Consider the following 13481-nt stretch of genomic DNA (forward strand, 5'->3'; position numbering starts at 1 on the left):
TGAACTTTATTCCTTTAACTTGACTTTTTACGTAATTATTTGTATTTTTAACTTGGGAGAACCTCCCTATAGTGTCTTGTAGACCAGTAGAAAGGTGGACCAGTAGACCTGTAGACCAGTAAAAAGGTGGACCAGTAGACCTGTAGACCAGTAGAAAGGTGGACCAGTAGACCAGTAGAAAGGTGGACCAGTAGACCTGTAGACCAGTAGACCAGTAGAAAGGTGGACCAGTAGACCTGTAGACCAGTAGAAAGGTGGACCAGTAGACCAGGGACTGGACTTACTGGGATGGGGCGGGGTCATGTCACCAAGCAACTCAGTGGAGTTGCTCAATCATTGTTCAATATCAAGATCACGCTAATCCACCTTGTTGGCTAAATGACACTATTTACCTGTAGTAAGACACAATGCTATGACACTATGCTAGCTAACGAGCTAAAACAATATGAAATAAAAGAAACGGTTCACAATTGAGAAGCTGAAACTAACGTTCCGCATGTTTGCTTGATTGGCTGATTAATCAACTATCAACATGTTCTGTTGATCAACTAATCTGTGAATCAAACACTTCAAGCACTAGCGTAGCATAGCATAGCATAGCCTAGCATGGCAGGAAGCTAGTGCAGTGGGTTAAGCAGCGGACGGTAACGAAGTTCTGCTCTGAACTGTACGTCTTTTGTCATTTTTGAGGTAGTTGCATTTGAGTACTTCAATGTTCTTTTTAGAGTATTTTTAGAGAGTAGTTCATATCACAGCAGGATGTAACTATCATTCCATCACGTTACCAAGTACAGGACCCGATCGAGCAGAACAACACCTTCAATCTTAAATCCTAAACTAATCGTGGCCTCTATCTCTCTCCTGTTGTTAGCGATGCAGTGATAACTGTAACCTGCTTTACAGGAAGTATAATTAGTGTTTTAGTTTAAAACATACTTTGAGGGAACACGTTCCTCTCGCCTCTACGACACAGAGACGCTCAGTCGCTGAGTCGTGCTAGAAACTGGAATTACAAAAGTCTTCTTCAGCTTCATGAAAACCTTTTGTGGTTCATTGAAGCTAGAGACTGATGAGTTGGACTCTGGACACGCTAGTGCTGATTGAGTGAAGAGACTTTATCCTTTCTGCCTTTACCAATAGCATCAGCCCAACAACAGCATGTCGGAAACAACATTTTTAATTGTTGAAATAAATACTCCATTACATGCATGATCAAACATTTTAAAATACTATGGAAGTCTGGTAAATAGTGTAAAACCTATGGCACACACTCACAGCAGCTTTTTACCAATTACAAAAAAACTAAAACAAGCATGGAGGCACTCAGATCACTCTTTCCAATCTCACAAAGCAAAGTCCTCGAGTAGGTCAATAGGTTCACACAGTGCGGCTACATCCATCTTCAAGGAGCTGAAAACTGAGGTAAACTTTTCAGGTTTGAAGAACGCCGTCAGTCGGTGCGAGCGGGTCGGCGGCCGGGTCCGAGCCGCATCCAGCGCGACTCAGAACCCCGAAGCTCCGCACCCGACCCCTCCGGCCTCACGGCCCGACCCACAGACGGCCTTCTGATGGTGAACCTGAATGAACAGGGATAACCCGAGTGAGTCTCTTTGGTAGGTCAGAGAAGGACATCACGTCGCCTCTTAACTAATTCACAGAATGAGAGTTGACGGGCGGCAGCGTCCTCGGAGAGGAGCGTTCTCTGAGCGCCTGAGTGAGCAGAGTGCAGCCGTCGGACACGGCGCACGCCGAGTTACGCAGACGCTCGCGGTAGTCTGCCATCTTGGAGCTGCTCTCTGGGTGCTGCGCAACGTCTCTGAGGCCCTGAGTGAGGAGGACGCAGGCCGAGACCACACTCATGGCTCCGCCCAGCACCGCAGTCTGCACGCCCTTCCCTTCCGCGGAGATACTCGCAGCTCTGCCCAGGAACTGAGGCTCTGAGGCGAACCCGACCAGGGCGCTGACCGCCTGGACCAGAGCCGCGCTGAAGAGGACACAGCGGCTCCGGGTCAGCTCGCCGGGCTGCGTCTTCACCTCTTTGACGCACGCGAGGAAGGCCGTGCCGCTGGTGCTCATGCTCTTCACGCTCAGTTTGAACTGCTCTTTCGCGAAGCGGTCCCTGGACCTCTCGCTTGCGAGCGAGGAGATATCCGTCAGATTCTTGAGGTTGGTGGAGATGTTCTGGGAGAGCTCGAGGAGCAGCTGGGGCGTGAGGTCCGGCAGCGGCGTGACCCGCAGGATGCCGCAGCTCTGCTCCACTTCGTGCCGGCAGCGGGTCACCTTGTAGCGGTCCACCAGGCCCGGCAGGCAGGGCTGAGAGGCGGGCGTCTCCACGGCCGCCAGGTACGCGGCGTGGGCCGAGCACTCCGTCAAAGACACCACCAGGTCGGCCACCTCCAGGAGACGGTCGCCCACCTCTGTGAAGCGGCCCATGTTGAGCTGGCTCTGGATGTCGTGGGTGAGGATGGAGAGCTCTTTAGTCCTGGCGATGACCGTGTCGCGGCACTGGTCGAAGGTGTCTGCCAGCGCCACGCCCTCAGAGGTCATGACGGGCCGCGTCTCGCTGGACAGCAGCAGCAGGTCGGCCACCAGCTGCATCTTGGCCTTACACGTGTCGCAGATGGAGGAGAGACGCTTCCTCTGCTGCAGGCTGACGCCGGGCGTGCTGGGGGATCCCTCGCTGGCCGACTTGCCAGAGCCGCCGCTCGCCATCGTGGGGGGGGGGGTGCTCTTCTGGAGGGGGTCACTTATTTATAGTTTAAGAGCTGCTGCACACGGCATCTTAGCGTTTGAGACATTTCCAAGATAAGCCTCACCTCCCTGCTTTTTACAAACTCGTTTAAATAACTGGCCAAACAGTCTTCCTTCAATTCCTTCAGAGTAAAGGTCACAAACTGTATTCTCAATGTAAACATGAAGAAAGAGCTGAACTCAATAACTGCTTTTACTTCTGTCTGAACAACATTTCCCCAGTAGGAATAGTATCTGCTGTGTTATGAGCTATGTACTAACACAGAGTATCAGTGGAACCAGCTCTCATTTAACTGATTGAAATGCCTCAAACATAATCACAAAGTCAATATTCTCGTTGTGTTCATGGAACATAGGAACTCACAGGTTGTCGCCTTCTTCCAGGCAAAGTGCAGACTGAGAATATGAAGAGCTATTAGTCTGCTTTAGAGAGAAACCGTCAGCTCGACATGGAGGAAGTCTGTTCCCTGCAGCAGACCGGAGATCATCTCGTGTGTCCTCCGCAGAGCCAGGAAGCAGCACCGAGGTCTGGACCGACTGGTTCCCGCTGAGCTGGACCGGCCTGGCGGACTCATGCTTCCCAACAGGGCGCCAGCGGGAGCGGGTGTGTTCCCCTCCAGCACCATCTTTCCATGAGTGCTCCCAAATCAAATGCACCGAAAGGACGAACTTCCAACAGCACGAACCCGTCAGTCCGCTTTTAACCGCTTCTTCTTCAGACACAGCCCAGGGTTACAAGCTAGCTGTGGCGCCGCTCGCGTCGACTCCATATGCATCGTCCGTGTGTCCGCCCTCCTCGCGTCTCAAGCCGGGACCAGATATGGAAAAGCCCCGCATGTCTTCCTGGGAGACTCGCTTCTCATGTCCGCACCAGCCCCTGGTCTTCGAACAGTCCACTCACTTGTACTGGGAGGCTGTACTGGGAGCTCCGCTGTCACGAACCCGCAGAGAGCGAAGAAGGGCCGTTATTCCCAGAGATTCAAAGCGGCGCTGCGCGCTCCCGCTGCCGCACTATGAGGAAGCAGGAGGGTGTGGCCGCGCGCAGCGGCTGCTGCACGCAGTGACGTTGAAGCGAAAGAACGAGTCGCTCCCGCGTCAAGTCCCGGTCCCACCCGGCCGGAGAGCGTCAAGTCCCGGTCCCACCCGGCCGGAGAGCGTCAAGTCCCGGTGGTCACGCTGACGGAGGCTCGAAGGAAGAACCGAGTCACACCGAGGAGTCCTGGACTGCTTTTACTTTCAGGACTGGCTGTTAATCTGCCATGAGTCGTCCCTGTGACGTCAGGCCGAGCGAGCTGAAATGACACCGGAAGCGTGTCTTTTCAGAATAAAAGCCCAGTTCGCTACCACTGAGGCGCGCTCAGTGACACAGTGTAAATCATTCAATAATAACTCATTAGAGTATGTATGCCAATATGGCAGTAACTAGTAACCAATAGGTTTAATTATGTCATGAATAAATGGTTTTGTAATTAGAATTAATTACACTAGAATTGTATTCATGGCAGTGAGAGAATGTTCTAAACCAGCAAGTGGGGTCATTAAATACACACACACACACACAAACACACACACACACACACACACACACACACACACACACACACACACACACACATATATATATATATAGTTTATTTTACAAGAGTTGTTTGTGCTGTTTCGAGGGGAGAAATACATATTTAGATTTAAAGTAGGCTAAAATAAGCAATATCGCCAAATAAACATACTCTGTTGCAATTAAAGATTAAGCATCCAAAAGTAGACAGAAGTATTATCAGCAATAAGTAAAAGTACGACTAAAGCAGAAAGCTTCATGTGTGTAATTCACTGACAATCTTGTCTTTCATCTAAATATAAATGATAAAGAAAATATTGAAATTGTTTCTCAAAGAACAAATTTCTTTTTCAGACTAAGAATACATTCCATCAAATATGATGAAGCTCACATGCTGCGTGTGTCTTCTTGGTGGGAGGTGGTGATGAACACTGTCGTGCTGCAGCTGCAGGGCACAGAGCCATCGGGTGGAGTCGGCAGAGAGGAAACCTCTCCAGTTCCTGTCGCTGATCTCTGGGCTCCACAGCCCGAGAACACACTGCTTCTACAGGACTACACTGAGAACACACTGTGAGAACACACTGCTTATGAAGGACTACACTGAGAACACACTGTGAGAACACACTGCTTATGAAGGACTACACTGAGAACACACTGTGAGAACACACTGCTTATGAAGGACTACACTGAGAACACACTGTGAGAACACACTGCTTATGAAGGACTACACTGAGAACACACTGTGAGAACACACTGCTTATGAAGGACTACACTGAGAACACACTGTGAGAACACACTGCTTATGAAGGACTACACTGAGAACACACTGTGAGAACACACTGCTTATGAAGGACTACACTGAGAACACACTGTGAGAACACACTGCTTATGAAGGACTACACTGAGAACACACTGTGAACACACTGCTTTTAAAGGACTACACTGAGAACACACTGTGAGAACACACTGCTTATGAAGGACTACACTGAGAACACACTGTGAGAACACACTGCTTATGAAGGACTACACTGAGAACACACTGTGAGAACACACTGCTTATGAAGGACTACACTGAGAACACACTGTGAGAACACACTGCTTTTAAAGGACTACACTGAGAACACACTGTGAACACACTGCTTCTGAAGGACTACACTGAGAACACACTGTGAACACACTGCTTCTGAAGGACTACACTGTGAGAACACACTGCTTATGAAGGACTACACTGAGAACACACTGTGAACACACTGCTTCTGAAGGACTACACTGTGAGAACACACTGCTTCAGAGTGTTACTGGGATTAGGCCCAAATGTCTGTGGGACAAAGCTCCGGACGGCCTTGCACTAAAATAATTAACTTAAATATTTATCGGAGAATGATTCTCTTTGTTACTTTTTATCTAAACAAATTGGAGTCCCAAGAAATAACAAAACTTTACCATTTGCCTAAATATTTCAAGGATGGAAAATCAAACATAAATAAAAAAGATATGAAGATATTTTAAGGATTGCAATATAAATATAACCACCTAAATAGTTCTCGCTTTATTTTGAAATTCCATCATCATGCCACTCGGCTTTTTGCTGCTTGACCCGCCCCTCTTGTCTCGTGACCGGCAGACTCCAGAACCAATGAGAATAGACCATCTGTAAACATGGCGTCTGACTTCAGGTGGAGATGTGTAGCGGTAGCGCTCCTTCTGTGCACATATATACTCAGTATATCAGCGACTGACAACAAAGAAAAGACCAAGAAAAAGAAGGACATCCGAGACTACAATGATGCAGATATGGCCCGGCTCCTGGAACAATGGGAGGTAACGTGCTTTCATTCAGTCCGCTAGGCTAGGTCTGTAGCTAGCTAGTGTAACGTGAATGAACGTCGCCAGGAACATAAAGCTACCTGTCCCAGCAAACCGTCAGTTCTCCTAGCTCTCTCACCTTTAGTGAGGTCTGTGTTATGAAGTCTGTAGTGAGGTCTGTGTTGTCTAGTCTGTCGTGAGGTCTGTGTTGTCTAGTCTGTCGTGAGGTCTGTGTTATATAGTCGGTAGTGAGGTCTGTGTTGTCTAGTCGGTAGTGAGGTCTGTTATCTAGTCTTTAGTGATGTCTGTGTTGTCTAGTCGGTAGTGAGGTCGGTTGTCTAGTCTGTAGTGAGGTCTGTGTTGTCTAGTCTGTCGTGAGGTCTGTGTTGTCTAGTCTGTCGTGAGGTCTGTGTTATATAGTCGGTAGTGAGGTCTGTGTTGTCTAGTCGGTAGTGAGGTCTGTTATCTAGTCTTTAGTGATGTCTGTGTTGTCTAGTCGGTAGTGAGGTCGGTTGTCTAGTCTGTAGTGAGGTCTGTGTTGGCTAGTCTGTAGTGAGGTCTGTGTTGGCTAGTCTGTAGTGAGGTCTGTGTTGGCTAGTCTGTAGTGAGGTCTGTGTTATATAAAACTCCCCGCCACCCCGTTGGTTCTCTTCCGGCTCCCACTGACGATGCCACCACGCTCACCCGAGGAGGCGCGATGGAAAACAGGTCTGCGCTACATGTCTGCGCTACATGTCTGTGCTACATGTCTGCGCTACATGTCTGCGCTACATGTCTGCGCTAGCTCCCGTGCTGTGGTGGAGGTGGTGCAAGCTAATCCACGAGAATGTTATGGACACTGTAGTTTCTGTTGTCCTTTCTGCTGCTACATTACTAGCTAGCTAGCGAGCTAGCTAGCTAGCTTGTGCTGCGCTGTGGAGGCGGTGGGAGTTGCTAGCTCACGTTGCTAGTTCGAGAACTAGCACTAACATTTAGCACTGACATGTAGCTCAGACCCGTTTTCTATCGCGCCTCCACGGGTTAGCGTGGTGGCATCGTCAGTGGGTGAATTTTTTTCTAATAAATCAGCTGCACCGATATTTAAGCCGAATGGGTCAAAGTTGAGAAAAAAAGGAAAAAAAAGGTAGTTTTTTGACGGGAATAGTCCTGGGGATGTCAGTGGGTCTTTGTTGATGGACCCGACTGCTGCTGTGAAGAAACGGTGGCGTGAAGTCTGGGTCCTGACCACAAACGTGCCTCACAGGCCTTTGAGATCTGTACACATACAACCTCCTCTGACCTTTGACCTTCACATCAGAAGAGGAACAATAGCTTTAAGCTGAAAATGTTGTATTAGGTGTATTCTATAATAATCATATGAATATCATTTAATAGTTTTTTACACTTTTTGTTTGTAACCATCTTACATGATTCCTTGCTGTTCAATAATGTTCTGCTCTTTGACCCACAGGAGGATGATGACATTGAGGAAGGCGACCTCCCAGAACACAAGAGAGCTTCTCCCCCTATTGATTTTGCCAAGGTGGACCCTTCCAAGCCAGAAGAGCTGCTGAAGATGTCCAAGAAGGGCAAGACTCTGATGGTGTTTGCGACGGTGTCAGGAGATCCCACTGAGAAGGAGACGGAGGAGATCACCGGCCTGTGGCAGGGCAGCCTCTTCAACGCCAACTTTGACATTCAGAGGTAGGAACTCTCTGAACCTTTTAGCATCTACAAGAATTGACCTACTATCAATGAATGGTTGTACTAAAGGGTCTGTCAGGTGGACGAGCCGATTCAAGAGATAGTTCACATGTTTAGTTGTGTGGTTGTACAAGGTTCTTCTCCACAGTCAGTGTATCACAGCACCGTAAACAAAGCAAAAACTCTGGACGTATTGTTGGCGTCTAAAATACAGTCACATGTGTTGCTCTGTAGTTGTTGTTCAGGTCTTTATCTTTACAAAGAGTCCTGCAGCTCTGTCGTTGTTGTTCAGGTCTTGAACCATGAAGTTGGAAAAACTGGGCAGTGGCTCAAAGACATTTTTGGGAAGTGTTGCTCAAATCCTGCTGGATGTTTATAGTTATGATTAAAATATGTTCTACATTTTATTTTCTTTAGATAGTGTTAGGGTTTTCACATTTGGGGTTCATACGACTACTTGAACGAACTTGACGGGCTCGACCCTCTGGGGGGCAAAAGGAGAAGATGTAAAGCTCCACAATGAAGGATTGCTATAGCTCTGACCCCTGTAGCTCTGACCCCTGTAGTTCTGACTCCCGCAGCTCTGACCCCTGTAGTTCTGACCCCTGTAGCTCTGACCCCTGTAGTTCTGACTCCCGCAGCTCTGACCCCTGTAGCTCTGACCCCTGTAGCTCTGACCCCTGTAGCTCTGACCCCTGTAGTTCTGACCCTTGTAGTTCTGACCCTTGTAGTTCTGACCCCTGTAGCTCTGACCCCTGTAGCTCTGACCCCTGTAGTTCTGACTCCCGCAGCTCTGACCCCTGTAGTTCTGACCCCTGTAGTTCTGACCCCTGTAGTTCTGACTCCCGCAGCTCTGACCCATGCGGTTCTGACCCGTGCAGTTCTGACCCGTACCTGCTGTGGTCCACCTGTCCTCCTGCAGGTTCGTGGTGGGCTCCAACAGGGCGATCTTCATGCTGCGGGACGGCAGCGTGGCCTGGGAGGTCAAGGACTTCCTGGTGACCCAGGAGCGCTGCTCGGACGTCACCGTGGAGGGACAGGTGTTCCCCGGAAAGGCTGCTAAGAAGCACGATGGCAAACACAAGCAGCAGAATGAAGTCGACAGCAAGAAGAAGAGCAAGAAGAAGACTGAGACCAAGAAGCCCGACTTGGAGGGGAACAGGGCCGGACATCTGAAGCAGGAGCTGTGACACAGCACAGCGGGAGAGGCTCAGGTTCTCTTGCCTCTGGCATGAAACATAACTTGGGCCTGAGCATCTTATGACGGCCAGTCTGTCAGCAAAAGGCTCTCGAGGGGCTGCAGGACCACCTGGAGGTTCAGGCTCAGTGGTCTGACTCACCTGAAACCTCCTGTGAGCACAGTAACCTGAACCCATGGACACGCATTGCAGGGACGCCACATTTTCAAAATCATAATTTACCGATTTCTTTCAAATCTGTTGTAAATGAATGCCGTCTGCTTTCTTTACATATTTGTTGTTTGATGATCACCAAATGAAAACCAATAGATTCACATATAGTTTGAAAGTGTTATGTAGTCTTTGTTCACATCCAGCAGCATTTCAAATTACATTCAGAAGTAGCACCCACATTTTCTGTTTGATGGTTCACTGAATATGAAAATAAAACACTTTTATACAATCAAATGATTTCTTCAGAAGATATATTTGTATTAATAATGTGTGTGTGATGACCAAACAGACAGAAGCAATTGTTCAGAGAATGTTAAACACACAGCTTTGTAGCTTCAGGTGTGACCAACAGGAAGCAAAATGTCACCTGATGAAACCCTGAATGATTTCTGTTTAACTTGGACAAATCATCATCATCATCATCATCATCATCATCATCATCATCATCATCATCATTATTATTTCTTCAGCCTGCTGACATCATCAGGAGTTGTAATGCTCAAAGCCCATTGGGTAGGCACTGAGGCCCAGTCATAGCAGTTGAAGTGAAACCATTTCACCCATCAAGCTGTTAAAGGGTCAGAAGTGACGCTCTGCTGCCCCCTGGTGGCTCCGTGACACAGCTCATGTCTGAGTCCAGTAAAGTTCCCTGTGTGACCACACGGCCCATTAACTCTGTTTCACTGTGAACGTCGCAGTGTGTCTCTAAATTCATTCATCTTTCACCGAATTTCTTGTCTCCCCCAGATACTGCACTTTGCATGTACAATAAATTTAGGGTGAAGTGTTAACGCTAAAGAGCGATAATCAGATTCAGTGCTTTCTCCTTCCTGTGGTCTCCCTCCATCCCCTCAGCGTTCGTTCAGGCCGCTCGCTCGCCTGGTGCCCAGCATAGTGATCCAATGTCTCTCGACCCTCCTCCTCTCACAGCAGCTCCAGCTCGGGTTGTGGTCAATAATATTGACCCTCATGGACTCCCAGCCATGGAGTATTAAATGACTTATTACAGGAAGACGTGTATTTTTAATTTAGTGCAGTAATACTTGTGTTGCGCAAGTCTCGTGGCGAGTGCGTTTCCCGTTTCACACACGTACTGCAGATCACTTTTTTGACAGGTCATCAGATAAACACAATTCGTGGTTGATGTTTTGCCCCTGAAGTTGTTTTTAAATACTTGGCCTGTATAAATATTCTGGAACCATCTTTTATATTCTAAATATTTGCCTCTATTGGTTGACGTTTTGCTGTTTTTTTTGTCTTTGGGGGTAATTTTTGCTCTTACTAGATATCCTCGTAGATTTTTTTTTTTTTTGGATATGCAGGCATGATTGTGTAATTATTTTATCTTTGTCGCTCATTTTTTGGAATCTAATTTTGCAATTGTGCGTAACTTTCTGTGTGGAGCGGGAGTAAGTAGTAATAAAAGGTAAGTAGGATGTTACTAGAACTGTTTTTTCTTGTAAATATGTTTTAAGTGCCTTCCTACGCATGCTTCTAGTATATCCCCTCTCTAACAGTGCTTTAAATAATATTTGGAATGCTGTAACAAAATCTTCTTCTCGTGTACATATTCTATGAAATCTCACAACTGGGCCTTTAGTAATCCGGCAAATGTGTGTTTGGGATGAGAGCTACTCCGGTGTAGTAATGCATGTGTATCTGTTTCTTTAAAAAACACTTTGATGTCCAGTTTACCCGTCACTGCGAAGGATTCTCCTTTTTAAAATACTGTGGTATCTAAAAACGTCACTGAGGACATGCTGCACGTGGATTTGAGGGTGATGGACTCTGTGTGCATTGAGTATTTTGAGAAAATGATCAAATTCTTCCCTAGAGTGGGTCCAGACCCCCTGATGTCATCTAAATATCTAAAGTAATTCAAGGGTTTGCGTGTACAAGCTTTAAGAGCTGACTTTTCCCACTTGGCCATAAATATATTTGCATATGATGGAGCAAATATTTTTGCCCATCGCTGTTCCTTTTTATTTGTAGATAATGATCCGAATTAAATGTAAAATCATTGCGCACTAAATGTCTTTCTAATACTTGTAATGATTCTTTATCTGGTCTGTGTTTATTTGGGTGTTGTTGAAAGCTTTCTTTGACGCCCTGTAAACCTTCTGTAGTTACTATGTTGGTATACAGGCTATGCACATCTAGAGTAAATAACATGGCGTCCTGTGGGAGGGTAAGTTGTTTTTTTTTGTTTTGATTCTGATAATTTCCACAAAATGGTATGTACCTTTAATGTAACTGGGGTGGAGGGTCAAAAGGGGATTCAAAAAATGGTCTAAATATTCAGCTGTTTCATAGGTCTCACTGCTGCAATCAGACACGATGGGTCGCCCGGAGGGATTTCATGAGGATTGCTCCATCAAGTGGGGTCTCTGTGAATTTTAGGCAGCATGTAAAAGATTCTGGCTCTCTGCTCCGGATTCCCTTTTAAATCTTCTAATTGTTTCCCGTTAATAATTTTTCTTGTCTCTCAATGTTTGTAAAAATGTTTGTACCATGGGTATTGTGTCTTTAAAGATAGGCTCTTGAAGTTTAGTATAATATTTAGTCTCCCCTAATTGTCTATAACAGGAGAGGGGGGAGGTTTTGTCACTGTGACCGTGGGAGAGACAGGTACGGTGTCGTCGTTGCTGCTGCTGTTGCTCTGTTGATGGGGCCGGTTTCCTGGGTTTTATCCTCCATCTCCAGGTCAGCCAGCTCCCTAGTGATTGTTTCCCCGCTTTATCCAGAGTCCCCTGCTGCAATCTTGAGCCCAGAGCATTTTTTTCCCATTTTGCGGCTTTCACAAATGGCTCTTTCCACTCAGTACTTTGCATGTAAAACAGGACCACAGTGCCATCTGTTGTGGGACGTGTCTCCATTAGAATTAGCATAATGGCCGCCATTTTGGTTCCGCGAGTACCCGGTGCTGTGACTTTCGGTGTAGTCATTGCGCTTATAGTTTCTGGATCTGGTCCTACCTGTCCAGGTGGACGTGATTTGGTCCCGGTGGTCTGGGCTGTGCTGTCGTGTTTGCCGGTCTCTCTCACTGTCCAGTGGAGGCCGTTCTTGGTCCTGTAGGTTCGGGTTGAGTCTAGGCCTGCTCATGTTCTCCGTGTTAAATGTGTCGGGGGCAAGAAAAAGAGGAAACTTCTGTCTTTTTTAACTTTGTTTTACTTCCCCGAGTTGTTTTCATTAAACATAAATTCATTGAAACCTTCATCAGACCTGGTGTGGAGTCGCTCGAACAACGTGGTGTCTGGAGTCTAACTGGAAGAAGGAAGGGAGGGTCGACTTCCTGTGAGGGGGTTTGGGACTCAGGCTCTCGCTGACGGCCACGGGCCCCACTCTCGGATCGGGTGGAACCTTTGGGGCCTTAGAGTTAGGTGAGGGATAAATGAAACTCCCTCCCACCATAGGGGTGAAGGGAGAGCACGCACGGGCACACAGGTCGCTTTTTAGTTTTCATGGGTTAGGGTTCCCAGTAGAAATACCACGACATGTTTATACTACTGACGAGACTATAAAAGGGCAAAAGCTCCCACGGCCTGTGTTCTGGGTAACTGAATAGGAGCTAAATAAACTTTAACTCAATAATACCCGGACGTCTCCACATAGAGTAGTCAAGGGACGCGTTCTTCCTTTGGACCAGTCTGCCAGTCCTCCTGCTGACATGCACCTGGGCAGCGCACTTGCTCTCTTCTAGATTTATCCACAAAAAGTCTATAAATCCAAGAAGACATCATGCATTACCTCAGCCAAGGAGAAAAGCTTTAGCTTGGTTGTAGAGATGGTTCTGATTACAGCTGTGCTGCCACATTGCATTTCACCAAAGAGAAGCGATGGGCCCAACCGCCCTCAGGAGGGCGACACTGAGTTCAGGAGGAACTGCTGAATTCAAGTGATGGATATCTGTAGTTTTTCTGCTCCCAGGCTAAATCACTTTGTGTGTGTGTGTGTGTGTGTGTGCATGCATGCTTGCGTGTGTGTGCATGTGTGTCATTTTGAAAGTATTTCAATAAATGGCTTTAGTTGAAATAAATCAGTTTTTATTTTACTGTATAATTATTTGAATGTTCTTCATTTACAGTGTTAAAATGAATACAGTGATGAATTTTACAATTATGGTACTGACTGATTGTTACTGTAAAAATGACTACAGCGTTCCAGAGGTACTGTGATTCATTTCACAGTAAGCATACTGTGAAATATACAGCAGCTACTTACTTGCTAATTGCTGCCAGCAGGTTACTGTAAATTCTACAGTAATGTTGTTACAG

The 13481-nt window shown here is 46.9% G+C and overlaps 2 protein-coding genes and 1 long non-coding RNA gene across 3 annotated transcripts; 1 reads left to right on the forward strand and 2 right to left on the reverse strand.

Moving 5' to 3' along the window:
• Positions 1-1161: 1161 nt before the first annotated feature.
• tlnrd1 (talin rod domain containing 1) lies at positions 1162-3119 on the reverse strand. Its single transcript, XM_068601533.1, has one exon. The coding sequence runs from the start codon at positions 2710-2712 to the stop codon at positions 1648-1650; it is 1065 nt and encodes a 354-aa protein (XP_068457634.1). The 5' UTR covers positions 2713-3119; the 3' UTR covers positions 1162-1647.
• Positions 1162-4023, reverse strand: LOC137803246 (uncharacterized). Its single transcript, XR_011080040.1, has 2 exons — positions 3116-4023; positions 1162-1577 (listed from the first exon to the last, which is right to left on the reverse strand). It is a non-coding gene; the product is annotated as an uncharacterized lncRNA (long non-coding RNA).
• Positions 4024-5960: 1937 nt separating this feature from the next.
• mesd (mesoderm development LRP chaperone) lies at positions 5961-9441 on the forward strand. The gene is made up of 3 exons (XM_068601562.1): positions 5961-6127; positions 7563-7795; positions 8718-9441. The coding sequence occupies exons 1-3, from the start codon at positions 5966-5968 to the stop codon at positions 8983-8985; spliced, it is 663 nt and encodes a 220-aa protein (XP_068457663.1). The 5' UTR covers positions 5961-5965; the 3' UTR covers positions 8986-9441.
• The last annotated feature ends 4040 nt before the right edge of the window (positions 9442-13481 follow it).

This window comes from Clinocottus analis, unplaced genomic scaffold, assembly GCF_023055335.1.
Source record: "Clinocottus analis isolate CAN_PGR_092001 unplaced genomic scaffold, fCliAna1.0.p SCAF_51, whole genome shotgun sequence".
Lineage (NCBI taxonomy): Eukaryota > Metazoa > Chordata > Actinopteri > Perciformes > Cottidae > Clinocottus > Clinocottus analis.

Coding starts and splice junctions, on each gene's coding strand:
- tlnrd1 (XM_068601533.1), bottom strand. CDS start 2,712: ATGGCGAGCGGCGGCTCTGGCAAGTCGGCCAGCGAGGGATCCCCCAGC.
- mesd (XM_068601562.1), top strand. CDS start 5,966: ATGGCGTCTGACTTCAGGTGGAGATGTGTAGCGGTAGCGCTCCTTCTG. Junction 6,128..7,562: donor GGCTCCTGGAACAATGGGAG/GTAACGTGCTTT, acceptor TTTGACCCACAG/GAGGATGATGACATTGAGGA. Junction 7,796..8,717: donor GCCAACTTTGACATTCAGAG/GTAGGAACTCTC, acceptor GTCCTCCTGCAG/GTTCGTGGTGGGCTCCAACA.